At 40.1% G+C, this 24,085-nt stretch overlaps 1 protein-coding gene across 4 annotated transcripts in view; it reads right to left on the bottom strand.

Annotated features, from left to right (window-relative positions):
• The window catches only part of RPGRIP1 (RPGR interacting protein 1), a 90,870-nt gene that overhangs the window by 2,210 nt on the left and 64,575 nt on the right, over positions 1-24,085 (bottom strand). For 2 of the 4 annotated variants that reach the window (XM_077770348.1, XM_077770346.1), the window contains 4 exons: positions 23,100-23,197; positions 12,583-12,775; positions 4,414-4,498; positions 1,423-1,553 (listed from right to left, as the gene is read on the bottom strand). In XM_077770348.1, the coding sequence (XP_077626474.1) occupies positions 1,423-1,553; positions 4,414-4,498; positions 12,583-12,775; positions 23,100-23,197 (507 nt within the window). Of the gene's footprint in view, positions 1-1,422; positions 1,554-4,413; positions 4,499-12,582; positions 12,776-23,099; positions 23,201-24,085 lie in introns of all 4 variants that reach the window. The other 2 variants (XM_077770345.1, XM_077770347.1) reach the window with 1 other exon arrangement.

Raw genomic sequence — 24,085 nt, 5'->3', positions numbered from 1 at the left:
ACTTTCGCTTAGGTCATGATCTCGCGGTTCGTGGGTTCGAGCCCCGCGTCGGGCTCTGTGCTGACTGCCAGCTCGGAGCCTGGAGCCTGTTTCAGTCTGTGACTCCCTCTCTCTCTGACCCTCCCCTGCTCACGCTGTCTCTCTCTCTCTCTCTCTCCTAGAAATAAATAAAAACATTTTAAAAATTTAAAATAAAGAGGTAAAAATAATAAATTTTGTGATGAAATCCTGGGAGTGAGGAGTAGGTCTGAATCCAGGATGACCATTCTAACTTGGATGGTAGGTAAGGAGACGGGATGCAAGGTACAAAGTTATAGTCAAGGTAAGTCTTAAGAACTATGAGAACACAGAAGTAGTGATTTGGTCAGTCCTCAGTTTTNGAAAGAGTGATTTGGTCTACTAGATTTTAAATAAAATCTAGACTGGAAACCTAGATTTGAGATCATTTTTAGATTATCATTAAATCTCCAGGAGTGAATGCAAACACCCAGGAGGAGGGTGTATGGGGGAACAAAGGCCAAGAATTGAACCAGGAGAATCCCAACAGTGAGGACTGGACAGAGAAGGGATTCAAATGAAAATATTGTTACAACATACCTGCCTTAGAGCAAACAATGTTGAAAATGGACTTAAGAAGAATGTGGTGACCAAACTTTCTGTACAGAAACATTGTAGAAGATGGAAATGTGGAAGAAACCCGTGGCAAAAAGACCTGTTTAGAAAACTACAGGGATGCCTGGGTATTCAGTCAGTCAGTTACGTGTCCAACTTTGGCTCAGGTCATGATATCAAGGTCTGTGAGTTTAAGCCCTACATCAGGCTCTGCTGTCATCACAGAGCCCACTTCTTATCCTCTGTCCCCTTCTCTCTCTGCTCCCTTCCACCCCCAACTCATACACAGTGTCTCAAAAATAACTAAGAAAACCCCCAAAAAACTAAGAAAACTATTACAGTAATGGGGATGCAGTCAAGACACTTCAAAGCAATGGTCAAACTTGGAAACAAATACCATGAGGTGTGAGGGAGCAGGAGAGTTGATGTCTGCTTAAGAGACTGTGTGCAAGGTGACCCATTAAAAGAGGACGGTATTAGTTGTCCACAAACCTCACATGTGTAAGAGAAATCAGGAATTCTGATCTTTACAATTGATGGATATTGACCTGGTCTTTTCAAAATTCCCTCATTTCAAACGCTGGACATTCATAATAGATTGTATTCTAGTTGTCAAGAGGTATGTGGGCTGAAATATATGAGTGATTACTTTCATTTCTAGAATAAACATAGCCATAGAGATTTGGATCCAGTTTGTATCACTTCATAATGGCAATGATATACTGAAGGCAAATTAGGAAAAGTATTCATGATTAGGCTGATTTCCTTAGAAATAAGTGGAACCAAGAAGCATGACAAGGTATTACTCACTATCCAGCTCTTGTTCTACAAGGTCCCTTCCCGACTCCATGATCTGCCACAGTTCCAGAAACGCATATCCCACGTCTTGACATTCTTTCTTCTCCTCATCCATAGGATCGCTTACCACTGTAAACTTTAAACTAAAGGAGAAAAAAATTCCATTAAACTCAGTACTACTATACCCTACGGCTTAAAATATATAAGGATAAAAGTAATCATAAATGATACAGTGTTTGCCCTTAATCACTTTTCCCTTGCCTCCATTTTATAAGACCGTAATGGCAGAGGAGTAAGGAGTTGTATATTTTAAAAACAATAGACCTGAAGAAGAGAGAACTAAGACTCGAGATAATGTAGTTATCAAGTTGACTCAAAACTGTTGAGATAGAATGCCTTTCAAGATAGTTCACAACTCTGATAAAAGATCTGATGTGGGCAGTGAAGGTATTTGCACAAAAGCAAACATAGAAGAAGTTAAGAAGAGGTTTTAGATTTTTAAACAACAGAAAAGTTGGGTACCAAGCCCAAACAAAGGAAAACTTAAGGAGTACACTTTTACAAAACATATAGTTTTGTAACCTGTATTCCTTTGGAGTTGTAAGTCTGGAAACAGCACTCTGGAGGGCATACACCACGGTGCCTCACAGGCAGTGAGTAAACAGCAGTCTTTGTTACCTTGACTTGGCTTAGCAAAGAATGATAGTCAATTCTAGAAACTAGTACCTATTCAATTATTTGAGATAAAAACCATGCATAAATTCACTATTTTAACTATTTTGAAGTGTACGATTGTGTTCTAGTAAAACCATCTTGTTGCCCAACCGTCACCACTATCTAATCCAGGCCATGCTCATCCCCACAAGAGGAAATCCAAGAGCCACCAAGCAGCCGTGTCCGGTTCTCCCCTCAGCTCCAAGAGACCACAAATCCACTCTCTATCTCTCTGTCTTTGCCTATTCTGGACATTCTGTATCCCTATTAATTTTTTATTTATTTTTATTTTTTTTTTAAATGTTTATTTCTAGGAGAGAGAGAGAGAGACAGCTTGAGCAGGGGAGGGTCAGAGAGAGAGGGAGTGACAGACTGAAGCAGGCTCCAGGCTCTGAGCTGGCAGTCAGCACAGAGCCCGACGCGGGGCTCGAACTCATGAACCACGAGACCATGACCTAAGGGAAAGTCGGACGCTTAACCGACTAAGCCACCCAGGGGCCCCTCCCTATTAATTTCTTAAAAGGAAATACTGGTGGCTAATAGTGCTAAAGGATAGGACTAAGGCTAAAAATTCAAGCTCTTAAAATCACAGCTAAATATGATTCAGCTAAAAAGAACAACTTGCAAAAATGACATTCTTTTTATTTTTTTCTTAAGCTCTACACCCAACATGGGGCTTGAGCTCATGACCTTGAGATCAAGAGTTCTGAGATGCATGCCATGTGCCCCCAAAAATGATACATTCTTAGCCCATTAAGCAATAGTCATTGGTGATGATGTTTCTGTATCCTTACTGATATACAGAAGGGATAATGCTGACTCCCGGCCCCAATTTTCCCAGGAAAGTGATGGTAACCGGCGTTACTACATACAGGGGACAATACCAAGTGCTTTAGATAAACTATGTTATTTCAATTGTATCCTCAAAGGAGCCTTCAAGTTAAATAAAATTCAACAACCAGAGAGCTAGTAAGCAGAAGAGTCAGGATTCAAAACCAGATCTGTCTGGTTACAAAGCTAATGTTCTGTCCACTGCCCAACATGAGCAAAAAGAAAGGTAAAATCAATCGAAATCTAAAATTGAGTAGAAAAATGAGTACAAAAAGAAAAGAAAGAGGCTACCACTGCGAGGCAATGAAGAGAGGGAGTATTCTAAGAATGCTGAGAGAAAAAAAAGAATGAAATAGCTAAATTTAACATTGATGCAAAAGGGAAACGACCAAAATGCTTTCCATTCCCAAAAGTTACCAGTGAGCTGCTGTTTAAGTCCACCATGACACTGAAATCAGACTGTTTATTTCAATGGCTCCTTTGTCAGGCCTTTCTATAACTAACTGGAGACAAAGTAAATGTAAATTAAACAAATTTATTGGGCTAAAACACCAGCCCTGTATTATTTCCTACCCACATACTTGAAAACGAGGCAGCATTGCTAGGTCTTGCCAAAAAACAAAAAACCCCAAAACAGATGCCCACTTAAATCTGAATTTCAAATTTCAGCTAAACTATGCATAATTTTCTTAGCATAAGTATGTCCTGTGCATTTCATCTGGAACCTCTAAATGGAGGTTCATACAAATAACAAGGACACCTTCCTAAAATTAATAGTAGGCCTAAGATTTATGTCAGTTACATCAAGATAATCCGGTAGAGAAATGATTTAAATAATGTAAATATGAAATTAATATTATAAAGACATAATATCTGGTAAGCTAGCAATGGTACTATGTTTGTGAGAAATGAATCAGATTTTCTGAGAATGTCAAAGTGTCTTGTCCAGGGGCGCCTGGGTGGCTCAGGTGGTTGAACATCTGACTCTTGATCTCAGCTCAGGTCATGATCCCAGGGTCATGGGATCAAGCCCCTCATCAGGCTCTGTGGTGAGCCTGGAGCCTGCTTGAAATTCTGTCTTTCTCTCCCTCTGCCCTTCTCCCCTGCTCATGCTCACTCACTCTCTTTAAAAGAAAAAACATAAAACAAAAACGGATAGTTCAAAAAAAAAAAAAAGGTTTTGTTCATTCCACATAGGGCACTGTTAGTATTCAAGTAATTGCTGCCACAAAAATAGTGCTTCTCGGGGGCTGGCATGGCTGAGAAATGAATTCAACCTATGAGATTATATAATTTATCAGGTAGTCAAAACCTAAATTAGACTCAAGTAGATAAAAAAAATCCACTGAGTAAATTAATATGAAAGAAGTTATTACAATATATAATGTCAGCACAAAACTCCTGAACTCTTGAGTGGATAAGATCTCCCTCCTTCCAAAGTGGAAAGCAGATGCTTACTGTCCTTGTTCGGGATCTTGTCCAGTCAGCATGGCGAACAGAAATTGCCTTCGGCCTTTTTGCTCCAGTGGGTCCAGGTCTATCTCTGTATTAAGGATAACAAGTGGAAAAAGTAAAGAATCATGTACGGTTGCTGTTTGGGCACTAAAACTTTCATAAGAGGTATATGTAAAACAGATATAAAAACGAGGTTGGCAGGGGCGCCTGGGTGGCTCAGTTGGTTAAGTGTCCGACTTCAGCATAGGTCATGATCTCACAATTTGTGAGTTCGAGCCTCGTGTTGGGCTCTGTGCTGACAGCTCAGAGTGTGGAGCCTGCTTCAGATTCTGTCTCTCTCTCTGCCCCTCCCCCACATGGACACTGTCTCTCTCTCAAAAATAAATAAATAAATAAACAAACATTAAAAAAATTTCTTTAATTCAAAAATAAAAGAGAGGTTGGCATGCTGAGGCTCTTGGGTCTGCTACCTGTTTTCGTAAATAAAGTTTTACTGAATACAGCCAAGGCCTATTCGTCCCTATATTATTTATGGCTGGCTTCCCCATGACAACAGAGTCGGAAAGCTGTGACAGAGACCACTTGGCCCACAAAGCCTAAAATATTTACTATCTGGGCCTTTAAGAAAAAGTCTGCCGACCCTGATATAAAGGATGCCGTATGATCTGCACTGAAAGCTGTTCTGCCATGTGCTAAGATAAATGTGCTCCCATCACTCTATAGCTGGAAGAATCCTAGGAGACTGACTTTTTAAAATATTTATTTATTTTGAGAGAGAGAGTGTGCGTGCGCATGCACACGCATGCACGCGCACACACACACACACACACGAGTTGGGGAGGGGCAGAGAGAGAGAGAGAAAGAATCCCAAGCAGGTTCCACACAGCCAGCACAGAGCCTGACACTGGGCTTGATCCCATGAACCATGAGATCATGACCTGAGCTGAAATCAAGAGTAAGACACTTAACTGACTGAACCACCCAGGCACCCCAAGGAGATTGATTTTTTAGGGCTATGTAGAGATTTGAGTTTTTGTAGCAGGTTCAACTCAAGGTGCTGGTCTCAACCCCCTTCTGCCCTTCCTCCTCATTTGTATACAGGGATGCTACAGCCTCAAATATGTTGGCTTAGGTTTTCCAGCCTCTATTTTAGCGAGGTTTAATTCAGTTCTGGCTACTCTGCTGTGGGAAACATACTTAACAGGCTCAAATGGGAGGTATTCTTCCTTGCCCTGGCAGCCATTAAGAGGGACACGGTCACCAAAAGGATCGAAGACAGACACTAGGATGATCAAAAGCAAGATAGAAGCCCTGAGAGTATCACTTATCCTCAGCCCTGGACTGCGCCTCTCCAGAATTCATTTTATACAAGAAATAAACTTCTACCTCATATAAGGGCAGGATATACTTTAAAAAATGAATAGAGAACAACAAACAGCTGTCAGAAATTTAAAGTAAATATTCAATGACTGGAAGATAAAATAAAAGATATTTGAGGGGGCACCTGCCTGGCTCAGTTGGTAGAGACTCTTGATCTCAGGGTCTTGAGTTTGAGCCCCACAACCCTGGGTGTAGAGATTACTTAAGAATAAAATCTTTTAAAATAATTAAAGAAACTTCCCAAGAATAGAAGGAAAAAGCAGAGGTAGAATTATAGGAAGAAAATGAGAAAATTAGAGGATCAGTTTGGAAGATCCAAAACTCTACTAAGAAAATGAGAAAATGCTGGGGTCAAAATCATCAAAGAAATGCAATAAAATTTCCCAGAACTAAAAGCCACAAGCTTCCAGACTCAAAGAACCTCTTGAAGGCTAGAACAATTACAAGAAAAAGATACATATTATTCTGAAGTTTAAGAACACTAACGATAAAGATAAAATCTTATGGGTAGGTAGCAGTAGTTTTCATACAAAGGTTAGGCTCTTGGCCTGGATCTAGAAGCCCATGGACCAACTGCTCTGAAATTCTGAATAAAAATGTTTTCAAAATAGATTTCTATACTTGGCCTAATTATCAATTGAACATACATGTAGACTAAAGAGATTACATGCATGATGGTCTCAAAATATTTCCTTCCAATGTACTTTTTCTTTAAAAGCTACTAGAAAATATCATTAAAATGTAAAAGTGTGGGCATCTGGGTTACTCAGTTGGTTTAGTGTCCAACTGTGACTCAGATTATGATCTCATGGGTTTTGAGTTTGAGCCCCGCATCAGGCTCTGTGCTATCAGCACAGAGCCTGGAGCCTGCTTCAGATTCTGTGTCTCCCTCTCTCCCTCCCCCTCCCCCACACACTCTGTCTCTCCCTCAAAAATAAACATTTTTAAAAAAATTTTTAATGTTTATTTGATTTTGAGAGACAGAGCATGAGCAGGGGAGGGGCAGAGAGCAAGAGGGAGACACAGAATCCAAAGCAGGCTCCAGGCTCTGAACTGTCAGCACAGAGCACTACGTGGAGCTTGAACCCACAAACGGCGAGATCATGACCCGAGCTACAGTCAGACGCTCAACCAACTGAGCCACCCAGGCGCCCCCAAAAATAAACAAACTTAAAAAAACTATAAAAGTGAATCAGAGGATGACACAGGACCCAGGAAACAAGAAACTCAGTATAGGATATAATTAAATCAAATTCTTCAAATGGCAGCAGTAGCATAATAGTTGAACAGTGGGCTGAAGAGAGGTCTTCAAGGAAAAGAAAATTGATACCTTATTTGATAGGTTTGATTATTTGAAAACTTGGAAAGACTGTTGGAGGATGTGAAAAGAACTAGAGTAGGCATAAATGAATTAAAGCAAGTGAAATATTGACACAAAATAATAAACAAGAAAGGAAATATAACTATGGCATACCACGTGGCTCTGCAAGAATTCATATCCATAATATTAAGACTGGATTAAATGAAAGTTATAGTCCAACTACATGGGAGGAAGGGGACATGGGTGTAAGAGAGAGAAATTTAATGTGCCAAGACAAGAAGTCAGGAGATAATACCTAAAATTGGTGAGTCAGGAACTTTAAATAGAAACATTCCCAAGACACATGGAATTAAATAACAAGAAATAGCAGAAAAAGGGAAAAGTGGTGTGGTGGACCAGAGAGGGTAGTGAGGATGACAGAGAGCGGTTTGTGGAGAAGGGATGGAAAAAGGAACTATTTGCTGTCTTCTCTTCTAAAAAAAAAAAAAAAAAAGAAAAAAGAATGGTTTAGTTTTAATTAAAAATCTTTCGAGGCCTATTTGTGGGGCGCCTGAGTAGCTCAGTCAGTTAAGGGTCTGACTCTTGATTTTAGCTCAGGTCATGATCTCATGTCTGTGAGATGCTGCTTAAGAGTCTCATGTGCACCCTTTGCCCCTCTTCAACTCATGCCCTCTCTCTTTCTCTCCTAGGCAGATAGATAGATAGATAGATAGATAGATAGATAGATAGATAGATAGATAGATAGATAGATGATAGATAGATAAAAATAAAAATAAAACTAAGCCACTGTTCCCTTTAAAAAAAAAAATTCCTAGGCCCATTTGATTTTTTATTTTTTAAGTAGGCTCCATGCCCTGCACAGAACCAAAAGTGGGGCTTGAATTCACAATCCTAGGATTAAGACCTGAGCTGAGATCAAGAGTCAGACACTTAACCAACTGAGCCACCCAGGCACCCCATTTGGTATTTTATTTTTTTTAATTTTTCTAAATTTTTTTTTATTTTTTTCCCATTTGGTATTTTAAAATCATATGCATAACCCCACTTATCTCAATTGATCGATCATCCAAACAAAATCAACAAAGAAAACAGTAGCTTTGAGTGACACATTGGACCAGATGGATTTAACAGGTATATTCAGAGCATTCTCTCCTAAAACAACAGAATACACATTCTTTTCAAGTGTATGTAGACCAGTCTCCATAGTAGGCCACAAAACAAGTCAAACAAATTCAGAAAGACTAAGTCATACCATGCATCTTTTCTGACCACAATACTATGGAAATCAACCACAAGAAAAAATCTGCAAAGAGCACAAATACATGGAGGTTAAATAACATGCTACTAAATAATGAATGGGTTAACCAAGAAATCAGAGAGGAAATTTAAAAATACATGTAGGGACGCCTGGATGCTCAGTCGATTGAGCGTCCGACTTCAGCTCAGGTCATGATCTTGTGGCTCACAAGTTCGAGCCCCATGTCAGGCTCTGTGCTGACAGCTCAGAGCCTGGAGCCTGCTTCCGATTCTGTGTCTCCCTCTCTCTCTGCTGCTATCCTGCTCACACACTCTCTCTCTCTCAAAAACAAGTAAATATTAACAAAACCCCTAACATTATATGTAAAGGAGCCAGAAAAAGAACAAAATTCAGAACCAGTAGAAGGAAGGAAATAATAAAGATTAAGGCAAAAATTAAAGAACTAGAAACTGAAAAAAACCAATAGAACAGATCAATAAACAAAGAGCTGGTTCTTTGAAAAGATGAACAAAATTGATAAACGTTAGCCAGACTCATAAAAAAAAACGCAAATAAACAAAATCAGAACTGAAAGAGGAGAAAAAACAACCAACACCACAGAAATACAAAGGATTGGAAAAGAATATTATGAAAAATTATATGCCAACAAATTAGACAACCTAGAAGAAATGGACAAATTCCTAGAAACATAACTTCCCAAAACTGATTCAGGAAGAACTTGAAAATTTGAGAAAAACTGATTACCAGCAATGAGCTTGAATCAATAATCAAAAAACTCCCAATAGATAAAAGTTCAGGACCAGATAACTTCACAGGTGAATTCTACCAAACATTTAAAGAAGAGTTAATACCTATACTTCCTAAACTATTCCAAAAAATAGAAGAGGAAGGAAAACTTCAAAATTCATTCTATGAGGCCAGAATTACCCTGATATCAAAACCAGATAAAGACATTACAAAAAAAGAGAACTATAGGCCAATATATCTGATAAGCATAATTGCATCCTCAACAAAATATTGGCAAAACAAACCCAGCAATACATTTAAAAAGATCATTCACGATGATCAAGTGGGATTTCCTTCTAGGATACCAGGGTTATTCAATATTTGCAAATCAATCAATGTGATACATCACACCAATAAAAGAAAGGATAAAGATCAATGATCATTTCAATAGATGCAGAAAAAGCATTTGACAAAGTACAATATCCATTCATCATAAAACCCCTCAACAAAACGGTTTTAGAGGGAACATTCCTCAACATAATAAAGGCCATATGTGGAAAACTCACAGTTAACATCATACTCAATGGTGAAAAACTGAGAGTTTTCCCTTTAAGACCAGGAACAAGACAAGGATGTCCACTCCCACCACTTTTATTCACCATAGTACTGGAAGTCCACAGCAATCAGACAAGAAAAAGCAGTAAAAAGCATCCAAATTGATAAAGAAGTGAACCTTTCGCTATTTGCAAATGACATGATACTGTAACTAGAAAACCCTAAAGATTCCACCAAAAAATTACTAGAACTGATAAATGAATTTGGTAAGGTCACAGGATACAAAATCAATGTACAGAAATCTGTTGTTTTTCCATACATTAATGAAGCAACAGAAAGAAAAATTAAGAAAGCAATCCTATGTACAACTGTACCAAAAACAATAAAATACCTAGGAATAAGCTTACCCAAGGAAGCAAAAGACCTGTACTCTGAAAACTATAAAACACTGATGAAAGAAATTGAAAACCACAAAAACAAGTGGAAAGAATTGGAAAATATTCCATGTTCATTGACTGGAAGAACAAGTATTGTTAAAATGTCCATACTGCCCAAAGCAATCCACAGATTATGCAATACATATCAAAATACCATCAGCATTATTCACAGAAATAGAACGAACAGCCATAAAATTTGTATGGAACCACAAAAGACCACAAAGAGGCCAAATGACCTTGAAAAAGAAAAACAAAGCTGGAGGTATCACAATCTCCCAGATTTCAAGATACACTACAAAGCTATAGTAAACAAATGAGCATGGTACTGGCATAAAAACAGACATATAGATCAATGGAACATAACAGAAAGCCCAGAAACAAACAAATGATTATATGGTTGATGAATCTTTGACAAAGGAGGCAAGAATACGCAATGGGAAAAAGACAGTCTCTTCAACAGATGGTGCTGGGAAAACTGGACGGCTACATGCAAAAGAATGAAACTGGACTTGCTTACATCATACTCAAAAATAAATTCAAAGTGGAGTAAGGACCTAAGGTGAGATCTGAAACTAACTATCCTAGAAGAGAGTACAGGCAGCAATTTTTCTGACATCGACCAGAGTGACATTTTTCTAGATAGAGTCTCCTAAGGCCAGTGAAATAAAATAAAAAATTAACTACTGGAAGTACATCAAAATAAAAAGCCTCTGCACAGCAAGGGAAATATTCAACAAAACTAAAAGGCAACCTACTGAATGGGAGAAAACATTTGCAAATGACATATCCGGTACAGGGTTAGTGTCTGAAATTTATAAAGAACTCAATCAACTCAACACCCAAAAAACAAAAAATCTAAAAAAAATGCAAAGACACAAACATTTCTGCAGAGTACAGATACAGATGGTCAAAAGACACATGGAAAGATGCTCAAAAACACTCGTTATCAGGAGAATGTGAAAAGCCACAGTGAGAGGGCATCTGGGTGGCTCTGTGGGTTAAGCATCTGACTTTGGCTTGGGTCATGATCTCACAGTTTGTGAGTTCAAGCCCCATGTCGGGCACTCTGCTTCTACCACGGAGCTACTTCAGATCTTCTTTCTCTCTCTGCCCCTCTTCCACTCAAACACACGTGCTCTCTCTCCCTCTCTCTCAAAAATAAATAAACACTAAAAAAAGAACCACAGTGATATAGCACTTCATACCTGTCAGAATGGCTAAAATAAAAAAATACAAGAAACAAGAGTTGGCAAGGATGTGGAGAAAAAGGAACCCTTGTGCACTGTTGGTGGGAATGCAAACTGGTGCAGCCACTGTAGGCGGATCTAGAGAGTATGATGCTAAACCAAATATGTCAGTCAGAGAAATACAAATACCACGTGATTTCACTTATGTGTGGAATTTAGGAAGCAAAACAAACAAACGGAAAAAAAGAGACAAACCAATAAATCAGACTCTTAAGTATAAAGAACAAACAGATGGTTACCTGAGGGGAGGTGGTTGGGAGGAAGAGTGAAACAGGTGAAGGGGACTAAGAGTACACTCATCATGATGAACGCTGAGTAACGTATACAAATGTTGAATCAGTATGTTGTACACCTAAAACTAATATAACACTGTATGTTAACTAACTATACTGGAATTAAAATGGAAAACGTAAGGGACGCCTGGGTGGCTCAGTCAGTTAAGTCGACTTCAGCCTCAGGTCATGATCTCACAGTTTGTGGGTTCAAGCCCCGTGTCAGGCTCTGTGCTGACAGCTCAGAGCCTGGAACCTGCTGCAGAGTCTATGTCTCCCTCTCTCTCTCTGCCCTCCTGTTCTCATGCTGTCTCTCTCAAAAATAAAATAAACATTAAAAAAAATTTACTAGAAAACTTAATTTAAAAAAATAATAAAAGGAGCACCTGGGTAGCTCAGTTGGTTAAGCATCTGACTTTGGCTCAGGTCATGATCTCATGGTTTATGAGCTTGAGCCCCGCTTTGGATGAGCATGAGCCCCATTTCCAGTGAACCTGGCTCCTCTCTCTCTCCCCTTCTCTCTCTGTCTGCCCCTCATGGGATTCTCTTTCTCTGTCCTCTCTCTGCCCCTCGCTCATTTGCACCCTCTCTCTCTCTCTCTCAAAATAAATGTCTAAAAAAATAATAAAAAGGGGCTCTTGGGTGGCTCAGTCAGTTGAGCATCCAACTCTTGATCTCAGCTCAGGTCATGATCTCATGGTTCATGGGATCAAGCCCCATGTCAGGCTCTGCGCTGACAGCATGGAGCCTGCCTAGTATTCTCTCTCTCCCTATTTGCCCCCTCCTGTCTGACTTCAAAAAAAATAAACATTAACAAAATTATTTTAAATAAAACCCCCCAAAATTAGTAAACCCATATGGACGTACCACTTTGATAAATGACAGAGAAGGGAATGGTTGCGCGAACCCCACTGGAGGTGCAGAGTAGTTCTGGCCCCTCAGACCCCCTCCCGGCCAACCACAGGGGCTGCCTCACCTTTGCTGAAGTGGAAGTGGATCTCTTCTCCCACCCTCGGTTTCCTCAGGGATACTGGAGTCTCCGTCTCTGACAAGGGGAGGTCGTAGAACTTGTACTCTACATATACCTGTTTTACATTCTCATCACACATCACTTCAGCCTCTGGGTAGAAGGCCAGGGAGACAATTTCGATGCACATCTTCTCTGACCCCTGACAAGGAAAATATTTCCTGTAGGTTAGTGATGTTCCAAGTGTTCATACTCCAATTAACACACTGCTCTCTCAGTCTCCATCACAGACACATTCCATCTAACATAGCCCAGAATCACAGCTGCTGTTCAGAACTTCCTGCACCACCAAATACATGCCCCAAAACAGGCCGTCAGACCAGCCTGCCCTCTCACAGTCACGCTGGTACTTTCGGCCCCACTTCAAAGTTGCTGCCACAGCCACTGTCCTCTCCTTTGATTATCCTTGTATCCATTTTTGCATCAGGGACACCAGTGCAGGGCTGACATCTCTCTGGTTTCAAGAAGTAAGCCGAGGACAACATTAAGTCCTCCCTTTCCAAGGTGTGGCAGCAAGTCATGTCATGATACCAGTGAGGAGTCAATCTGGGATGGCCCAGACCAGCCACAGTTCTCCTTCATCACCTGTGAGAACTCTCCTGTCTCTAGGTTGCCAGACCAGTGCCCTCACACCTCCAGAGATCTACTGCCACTCCTATCTTTTCTTCTCTTAGGAAGCAAGCAAAACACAACTCCTGGGCCTTCTCCAAGGAAGCTCAGAAGGCAATGTTTCTTTTCTTTCTTTCTTTCTTTTCTTTCTTTCTGTTCTTTCTTTTCTTTCTTTTCTTTCTTTCTTTTTCTTTCTTTTCTTTCTTTTTCTTTCTTTCTTTCCTTTTTCTTTCTTTCTTTCCTTTCTTTCTTTCTTTCCTTTCTTTCTTTCCTTTCTTTCCTTTCTTTCCTTTCTTTCTTTCCTTCCTTCCTTTTCTTTCTTTTCTTCTTTCTTTCCTTCCTTCCTTTTCTTTCTTTCTTTTCCTCTTTCTTTCCTTCCTTCCTTTTTTTTTTTTAACATTTATTCCTTTTTGAAAGATAGAGACAGAGTGTGAGCAGGGGAGGGGCAGAGAGAGAGGAGACACAGATTCCAAAGCAGCTCCAGGCTCTGAGCTGTAAGCACAGAGCCCCATTCAAGACTTGAATTCACAAACCATGATATCGTGACCTGAGCTGAAATCAAGAGTCAGACGTTTAACTGACTAAACCATCCAAGCGCTCCTAGTATTTTTTTTTAATGAAAGAATAAGATAGAATGGAATGGAATAGAACAGAAAATATAAGAGTGGGATAGGTAAGCCTTGTTTTTTAAAACTTTCGTTTATATGTGATTGGACTGGGCACAACAGAGAGATGGGTTTCTTATAGTGACTGTGATTTAAAAAGTATAAAAGCCACTCTTATAGACCACTGTCTAGGGTGGCTCCTGGCAACCTGTTTCACTTGGAAATATTTCTGTATAATTTACACACAGTAAAATACAACACCTAAAGTGTACAGTTTAAATAAAAATTTTTTAAAGTTTTATTTGTTTTGAGAGAGAGAGCACAAGCAGGGGAGGGTTAGAGAGAAGGAGAGACAGAATCCCAAGCTGGCTCTGCAATGTCAGTGCAAAGCCCAATGTGGGACTTGAACTCACAAATTTTGAGATCATGACCTGAGCTGAGATCTAGAGTTGGATGCTTAACTGACTGTGCCACCCAGATGTGCCAGGTTTACAGTTTTGATACACATATACAAGTGTGTAATCAACACCCTATTCAAGATACAGAACTCTTACCCTAGAAAGTTCTCCCATGCCACTGTTGAAATTATTTTTAAGCTGAGAACCTTATGTTCTCTAGTTTCAATAAAAATGAAGCAAAACTTGGGGCACCCGGTTGGTTAAATGTCCAACTCTTGGTTTCAGCTCATGTAGTGATCTGACAGTTCATGGGATCAAGCCCCGAATCTTGGGATTCTCTCTCTCCTCCTCTCTCTGTCCCTCCCCTACTCGTGCACACACTAACAGGCACCCACGCTCTCTCCCTCTCTTTCAAAATAAACACTTAAGAAAATAAAATTGTATCAATGTTAATTATACTTCTTTAAGAATAATGAAGCAGAACTTCTCAAAGGTGTGTCTGAGGAATAGGCATTTTATAAATGAATGGTTCGGTGAGAAAATAAACTTTGGAAAATCAAGTTTAACAAACTTATCAGCTTTCTTTAACTGGACTTTGGGTCTTGAATATGCTACTATGCATCAGGTTGCTTTTAGAGGATGATATAGTTTTTCCCAAACATATTTGACTACACAATTGCTTTTCATTTTTCCTTAGATATGGCTGGGTTTAATTTTCCAAAGAACACACTTAAGGAAACACTGAGATCTGGAAAAAAAAAAAAAAAAAAGAGAGAGAGAGAGACGGATGTTCATCATCATATAAGTACCTGAATGATCCCCAGAGAGCACTGGGTGTTATGTGGAAACTAATTTGACAATAAACTATTTGTAAAAAAAAAAAAAAAGAATGATCCCCAGAAACATCTTACCAAACAAAAACAGCCTCCTACGCCTAATGAGGATGAACATTTTCCCTCATAGTTAAACATGAACAACCACCAGACCAGTGGCTTTCAAACTGCAAAACTCAGCCTATGCATATTTATATGTGTGTATAAAAAAAGAACTCATTGAAATACAAGTCTCCCAAAACAATTTTTAACCTTAATAGGTATGATACAAACTATTATTTTGTCTTTTATTCTTTCTCAGTTTTGTTTGTTTGCTTGTTTTTGCTGGGACCCTCTATTTTTATTTCATTGCCTGGGGATGTCAACTTACATTTGGAAAATACTGCATCACAGTTCTGCTCTATGACAAAATGGCCTTTAGCCACATGTGGCTACTGAGCACTTGAAATGTAGCTCCTCTGAATTGGGATGTGCAGTCAGTGTAAAATTCACAGGAATTTGAAGGCTTTGTAAGGTGTCTCAGTAATGTTTTACATTAATTTCATATTGAAGTGATAATGCTTTAGATATATTAGGTTAAAATGTGTTGTTTTTTAATTAAAATGTTTTTAATGTTTTATTTTTGAGAGAGAGAGAGAATGCAAGCAGGGTAAAGGCAGAGAGTGAGAGGGAGAGAGGATCTGAAGCAGGTTCTGCTCTGAGAGCAGTGAGCCCGATGTGGGGCTTGAATTCATGAACCGTGAGATCATGACCTGAGCCGAAGTCGGACGTTCAACGAACTGAGCCACCCAGGTGCCCCTAAAATATATTATTATTATTTCTACTTGTTTCTTTTCACACTTTTCACACGGACACTAGAAAATTTTAAGTTACATTTGTATCACATTATAATTCTGGCGACCACCTCACAGACTGTAAGCTACTTAAGTTCTAGGGCCACAAGTCTGCCTCACCAACTCCTATAGTCTCAGCACTTAGCATACCCCTAATTTGTTTTGTTACTTCTCCACACCACTGGGATCTAAATTTTTCAAACTTACTTTTGATTCCTTCCCTTACAAACACTCTCATTCCATTAGAGTCAGGAACTGAGAAAGCCAGGGAAAAGTGTTGCTAACACTGTGAGAAAAGATCACCATAGCGTGACAGTGGTATAATGTTGGGGTTGATAATTTGGTGGTATCCATCAAAGGTTCAAAGTGCATATTCCTTTTAAAAGCAGCAGTTTCACTTCCAGGAATCTATCCCACAAAAACATTTGCCAAATACACAAAGATACATGTGAACAGAGATGTTCACTGACATTTTTTTCCCTCTTTTAATTACCTGGTTGTACAAAAATGAAAGTGACAAGGTGTGGTCATCAAACATTTGTTCCTTTCAGGGCTCCTTTAAAAGTGTGGTGACAGGATTTTTCTTTCATTCCTTCCTTTTCTTTCTCTTCTCCCCTCCCCCCTCCTCCCCCTCCTCCCCCTCCTCTTCCCTCCTCCTTCTCCTTTTTTTTTGCCCCCAGTTTTATTGACATATAACCTCTTGATTTCCAGTACTTCAGATAAACCAAGCTCTGTTCTACATCAGAGCCTTTACATTTGCCAGTTCCTCTGCCTGAGATGATTTCTCTCCATCTCTTCCCTTCTCATCTTCAAATTTCACTTTCAATGTCCCCCCTTCGGAGGCACCTGGATGGCTCAGTTAGTTAAGAGTCCAACTCTTGGGGCACCTGGGTGGCTCAGTCAGTTGAGCGTCTGACTTCGGCTCAGGTCATGATCCTGTGGTTCATGGGTTCGAGCCCTGCATCGGGCTCTGTGCTGACAGCTGGCTCAGAGCCTGGAGCCTGCTCCCTCTCTCTCTGACCCTCCCCTGCTCATGCTGTCTTTCTGTCTCTCTGTCTCTCTCAGAAATAAATAAAACATTAAAAAAAAAAAGAGTCCAACTCTTGATTTCAGATCAGGTTATGATCTCACAGATGGTGAAATCAAGCCCGGCATCAAGCTCTACACTGACGGTACGCAGCCTGCTTGGGATTCTCTTGTTCTCTCTCTGTCTTCCCCTCTCCATCTCTCCATCCCTCTCTCTTCTCTCTCAGAATAAATGAACATAAGAAAATTAAATGTCCCCTTCTCAGAGAAGTCTTTCCTTACTCTTGCCTAACTCAACCCCTCCCATTACTATTACCCAATTTATTTTCTTCATAGTATTTAGAATCAACAAGTATCTCATTTAGTTGCTCACCGATCTATATTTGTTTTCCCTAAGTAGAACATAAGATTCAAGAGGGAAGAGACCAACTCTGTCTTAGTCACTATTTTGTGTCCATGAGACTGCAAGTACTAAGACAAGTGCTCCATAATGACTTGTTGAAGGAGTAAACAACTCAAAGGGCTGTCGTGCACCTTTAGTGAATTAATGAATATCAAGTACATAGCATAAAGTTCAGTGTTGCCCATTGAGGTCTGTCTAAATAAAAGGTCATGTATTATTTTAACAAAAACTGATCAGCAATTAAGAGAAAAGAACTGGAAAAAGTTAAATATATCAACCTAGATGGACTCCCAAAATGTTACTGATTGTAAATGCACATTTCTGAGTACTGTGTACCAAAAAAGAAAAGAAATGCAAAAAACTGTGTGAATGATACATGGCACCTCCCCACACATTCTTTGGCAACTGTTTACAAATCGTTAATTATTTCAAAATAAGTTTAAAAGAAGAAAAATATGTACTATTTAATGTCTTTCATAAGAAAGCAAAAACGGGGTTCCTTGATGACTTAGTTGGCTAAGTGCCTGGCTCTTGGTTTCAGCTAAGGTCATGATCTCACGTTTTGTGGGTTTGAGCCCCATGTCGGGCTCTGAGCTGACAGCACAGAGCCTGCTTGGGACTCTCTGTCTCCCTTTCTCTCTGTCCCTCTCCTGCTCGTTGCAAGTGTGCGCTCTCTCTCTCTCTCTCTAAAGTAAATAAATACGCATTTTTTTTTAAAAAAAGAGTATAATAGAATAAACTTTGAGATTCTTGATACACACTAGGGCTAACTAAAGACTATAACCTAAGGCCATAGAGCAAATGGAAATAATTGTTCCCCTCTAGACAGTAGCTACTAAGAAGGAGAGGGAAAAGTTTTCTATGGTCTACTCAGAATGGAAGCCTGATTCCTGGGACCAGGAATGAAACTTCATCTGGAGAAAACCATGTGGTTTGGGCTGTGATCATTTCCTGGGGATTCTTAGAGAGTAAGTGAGTATAGAGGGCCTTTAGGAACCTTGTATTGATTAACAGACAGGACCTTGTGGGAAACAGCCTTACACACATCCTATGAACACAGGAACTGTCCTAATCCTGGACTCAAGGAGAGGCAAAGATTCATAAGTATTGTAACTATTTCACTTTTTAGCAGTATAAGGTAAAGACATCTTGGAAGGGTCTTCTTTGAGTTGTACTGTTTAACCTACTCAATTGACCTGGGAGCCAGAGGGAAGTGACACCCCTGTGCCTCAATCCCCTCCCCTTGGGGTCTAGTTCTTTTTGTTCAGGCCACTACCAGGTCACAGAAGCACGACCTTGAGAACTAGAATATTTCAGAGAGGATAGACTATTACCATCATCAATATTATCATCACTGTCATTTAGTACTTAATTTGTCTTGGGCACTTTATTAAGCCCTTATCACATGTTACCTTATTTAAATCTTGCCATATCACGAATGTAAACTAGTACAGCCCCTCTGGAAAACAGTGTGGAGGTTCCTCAGGAAACTAACAATAGAACTCCCCTATGACCCAGCAATAGCACTGCTAGGAATTTACCCAAGGGATACAGAAATGCTGAGGCATAGGGGCACATGTATCCCAATGTTCATAGCAGCACTCTCCACAATAGCTAACACATGGAAAGAGCCTAAGTGTCCATCAACAGATGAATGGATCAAGAAAATGTGGTTTATCTATACCATGGAATACTACATGGTAATGAGAAACCATGAAATCTGGCCACGTGTAGCAACATGGATGGACCTTGAGGGTGTTATGCTGAGCGAAATAAGTCAGGCAGAGAAGGACAAATATCACATGTTTGCACGTATAGGAGGATTAGGAGGAACTTAACAGAGGACCAAGGGGGAGAAGAAGGGCGGAAATGGTGGGGGAAAGGGAGAGAGGCAAACCATGAGAGATTCTTGAATGCTGACAAAAACTGAGGACTGATGGATGTGGGGGGGAGGAGGGATGGGCATGGAGGAGGACACTTGTGGGGATAATCACTGAGTGTTATGTGGAAACTAATTTGACAATAAACTATTTGTAAAAATAAATAAATAAATAAATAAATCTTGCCACATCACTATAAGGTAGGCATACTTAATATTACCAGATAAGGAAGATAAGGAAAGCCTTAAAGAAGTTAAATAACTCCTCCAAAGTTAGCAGAGCCAGGATCTAGACCACTTTTGCCTGAAACAAATCTTCATGCTTTTAAACACTATCCTCTCTTGCTTCCTCCATTATCCTGACTGACTCCAAACAGAAGTGACAGAGCTCAAGTATTATCTCTGGTCCTTCAGCCTCTTTGATCTTTTATGCCTAGCTATTCTGAAATACAATAATGATTTTGTACAGTCGACCCTCAAACAACAAAGGTTTAAACAACCTGGGTCCTCTTATATGTGGATGCTTTTTGATAAATACAGTGTAGTACTCTAAATCTACTTTCTCTTATGAATTTTTAAAATATTGATTTATTTTTGAGAGAATGAGAACATGTGAGAGCATTTGCGCAAGCAGGGGGAGAGCCAGAGATCTGAAGAGGATCTGAAGTCGGCTCTGTACTGACAGCAGAGTGTCCCATGCCTGGCTCAAACTCATGAACCATGAGAACATGACCTGAGCTGAACACTTAACAAACTGAGTCACCCAGACTCCCCTTACTTATGATTTTTTCTTTTTTTCTTTTTAAGTTTATTTATTTTGAGAGAAAGAGAGGGTGCGAGTGGGTGAGAGGCAAAGAGAGGGAGAGGGAGAGAATCCTAAGCAGGCTCCATACTGGCAGCGCAGAGCCAGACTTGGGGTTTATCCCACCAACAGTAAGATCATAGCCTGAGCCAAAACCTAGAGTCAGATGCTTTAGCAACTGAGCCACCCAACGCCCCCATTTCTTAATGACATTTTCTTTTCTCTAGCTTACTTTATCTTTTTTTTTTCTTTTTTTTTTTTTTTTTTTCTAGGAGAGAGAGAGAGACAGCGTGAGCAGGGGAGGGTCAGAGAGAGAGGGAGTCACAGACTGAAACAGGCTCCAGGCTCTGAGCTGGCAGTCAGCACAGAGCCTGACGCGGGGCTTGAACCCACGAACCGCGAGATCATGACCTAAGCGAAAGTCAGACGCTTAACCGACTAAGCCACCCAGGCGCCCCTCTAGCTTACTTTATCTTAAGAATACATGTAACATACAAAATATGTGTTAATCGACTATTTGTTATGGGTAAGCCTTCTGGTCAACAGTAGTCTATTAGTAGTTAAGTTTTTGGGAAGTCAAAAGCTGTACATGGATTCTCAACTGTGCAGAGGGTTGCGTCCCTAACCCCTGCATTGTTCAAAGGTCAACTATATGTGCCTGTGTTATAAATTTAATTTGATGATAACACTAAGTTTTGGGTAAGTAAGCTCAGTTTTCATATTTAGTTTGTCAAATCATATTTGGGTGCACAAAGATTTTCTAATGAGAACTTATTTAAGAGTCTTTAATTTTAAATAATATTTTATTTTTTATTTTGTAAATTTATTTATTTATTTTCAGAAAGAGAGAAGTGGGGAGGGGCAGAGAGGGGGGGGGTAGGGAGAATCCTAAGTAGGCTCTGCACTGTCAGCACACAGCCTGACGCAGGGCTAGAAATCACAAACCATGAGACAACGATCTGAGCCGAAACCAAGAGTCAGATGCTTAACGGACTGAGTCACCCAGGTGCCCCTTGAATAATATTTTAAATGTAGTATGTCTGACTTGTAGTTCGAAAACTTGCTGACCAGTTGACTGCTTTTCAGGTTGATGTGAGAAGTGGCTTGATTTAGAAACTTTGACCGGAGATCACCTCTTCTGCTAACTACCTCTATGTACTGGACACACTAATCTTCACCTTTATGGTCTCTAAAGAGTTACTGTCCAGTTGCAACATTCCCTACCTCTGATCCGTCTTACAAGCATTTCTCAACATATAATTATGTAACGGTTAAAGAAAGATATGGCAGGGGTGCCTGGGTGGCTTAGNCAGATACAACTTCAGAAGAAAATACTTAAAATTTGCTTTCTTAACTGTTAAGTCTACTGATTTTGAGTTGTTTTCCCCCACACCAGTATCCTTTAGTTGCCTGCAAACTGTCAGTACAAGTTCTGACTTTCAAGGAAAAGTTTTCTGACCTCTACAAAAGCAGCAATTATTTCACTTTTCTGAATCCTTGCAAACCTTAGAGATGTTTTTTAAGTTTATTTATTTACAGAGAGAGCATGTGCACACAACTGGGGTGGGGCAGAGAGAAAGGGAGAGAGAGAATCCCAAACAAACTGTGAGATCATGACCTGAGCCAAAACCAAGATCCAGACACTTAAACCACTGGGCCACCCACACATCCCACAAACCTTGGAGTTTCTATCACATAATCTAACCACTTGATTTTAGGTCACACTATACTTATATTGTTTCTAATGAAGTTCATAATCCTCAACCAGATTTCTTTTTTTAATTTTTTTAAATGTTTTTAATTTATTTTTGAAAGTCAGAGAGAGACAGCACAAGCAGGGAAGGGTCAGAGAGAAAGGGAGATACAGAATCCAAAGATGGGATCCAGGCTCTGAGCTGGCTGTCAGCACAGTGCCCAACGTGGGGCTCAAACCCACGAACCGTGAGATCATGACCTGAGCCGAAGTCAGATGCTTAACCTACTGAGCCACCCAAGTGCCCCCTCAATCAGATTTCAATCTTTCATTCAGTCACTCATTCAGCACATATTTATTGAGTGCCTATAAATGTGTCAGGGAGCATTCCAGAGACTCAACAGAGTGATTGTTTTCTAACTCACTTATAACCACACAGGATTCTAATACAATGAGAGATGTGAGGCTAAAATATTCAATAAAGAATTGTAATTACAGGGGCACCTGGGTGGCTCAGTTGGTTAAACATCCAACTTCAGCTCAGGTGATGATCTCATGGATCGTGAGTTTGAGCCCCACGTCATGATCTGTGCTGACAGCTCAGAGCTGGAGCCTGCTTTGGATTCTGTATCTCCTTCTCTCTCTGCCTTTCCCCCACTCACACTCTGTTTCTCTCTCTCAAAAATTAATAAAGGTTGACAAAAAAAGAATTGCAATTACAGATTTTAAAAACTGGGTCAAGGGGAGCCTGGGTGGCTTAGTCGGTTAAGCGTCCAACTTTCGCTTGGGTCATGATCTCGCGGTTCGTGGGTTCAAGCCCCGTGTCGGGCTCTGTGCTGACTGCCAGCTCAGAGCCTGGAGCCTGTTTCAGAGTCTGTATCTCCCTCTCTCTCTGACCCTCCCCTGCTCACGCCGTCTCTCTCTCTCCCCTAGAAATAAATAAAACACTAAAAAAAAAAGTTTAAAAATTGGGCCAAAAGGTTCAGAAATAGAATCTCTCAGAGCTTTCCCACAAAGAACCGTTTCTTCTTTTCTAGCTTCCACCTCCCAAAGTCACGTGCTCTCCTTATGTGGATTAGGAAATGGGCATCACTCAGGCTGGAGATGAATCAGCACACAATGAAGGAGATAGGCAAGGGATCCAAAGAAAGGAGAGAAGTACTGAAAAAAGTCCTCATTTATACCAAATCAAGAAAGTGATCATTTCAGCAGAAAATGTATCAAGAAACTTCCATTCATTCACAGTGTAAATTTAACTAAATAGCTTGAATTTCCCATCAAGTTTATTAAAACTGGATTAATTTCACATATGTGGCCATTAAGCACAATGTCGTCGTTTACAAGCTTGTCTCACACTCACACAGTGATTACTGCAGTGTACTTACCGCCTTAGGACATTTCTGAGATACTGGTGTCACTATGTCATCACTATCTGTAGTCTGTGCTTCACTGACTTCAGAAGCTTGTTCACAGGATTCTTTATCTGCTAAAGAAAAGGCTGGAGTTACAGAACTATTTCCAAGCACTCCATTTGGCCCAGTACCTTCATCTTCAATTCATTATCTGGCCATGAGTTCCCAGTACCTGCATTTTGGCCTCATTTACTGAGAATCAAGCCCTTGTTTTCAAAGATTCACTTATTCAGAAGTTTGCCAAATAAGGAGTTCACTTGAAAAAGGAGGAGGAGGAGGCGAGGAGGAGAAGAAAAAGAGGAAGAGGAGGAAGAGGAGTAGGAGGAAGAGAAAGAAAGAAAGAAGGAAGAAAGAGGAAAGAAGAAAGAAGAAGAAAAGGGAAAGAAGGGAGAATGGAAGGAAGGAAAATAGAAAGAAAGCTGGTCCTTTTGTAGGGGCTGGAGAAAATGACCAAGTCAAGAAAAAGCAATGCAGTCAGGGTGGCAGACTGTATTTCCCAAAAGTAGCCTCAGACAGTATCTCCCATCCCACAAGCTCTTTTGTAATGTGGACCTTGGCATTCCTAATATTTTTTACTTTAACATTTGAAATTCCTTTGTGTAAAGGGATACAGGAGTGCTGATGCATAGGAGCACACGTACCCCAATGTTCATAGCAGCACTCCCAACAATAGCCAGAACACAGAAAGAGCCTAAGTGTCCATTAACTGATCAATGGATCAAGAAGATGTGGTTTATCTCTATGATGGAATACTACGTGGCAATGAGAAAGAATGAATTCTGGTCATGTGTAGCAACATGGATGGACCTTGAGGGTGTTATGCTGAGCAAAATACGTCAGGCAGAGAAGGACAAATACCATATGTTTGCACGTATAGGAGGATTAGGAGGAACTTAACAGAGGACCGTGGGGGAGAAGAAGGGGGGAAATAGTGGGGGGGAGGGAGAGAGGCAAACCAT

The sequence above is a fragment of the Crocuta crocuta genome, unplaced genomic scaffold (genome assembly GCF_008692635.1).
Source record: "Crocuta crocuta isolate KB4526 unplaced genomic scaffold, BGI_CrCroc_1.0 scaffold175, whole genome shotgun sequence".
NCBI lineage: Eukaryota > Metazoa > Chordata > Mammalia > Carnivora > Hyaenidae > Crocuta > Crocuta crocuta.
This window is presented reverse-complemented; position numbering and strand designations above follow the sequence as displayed.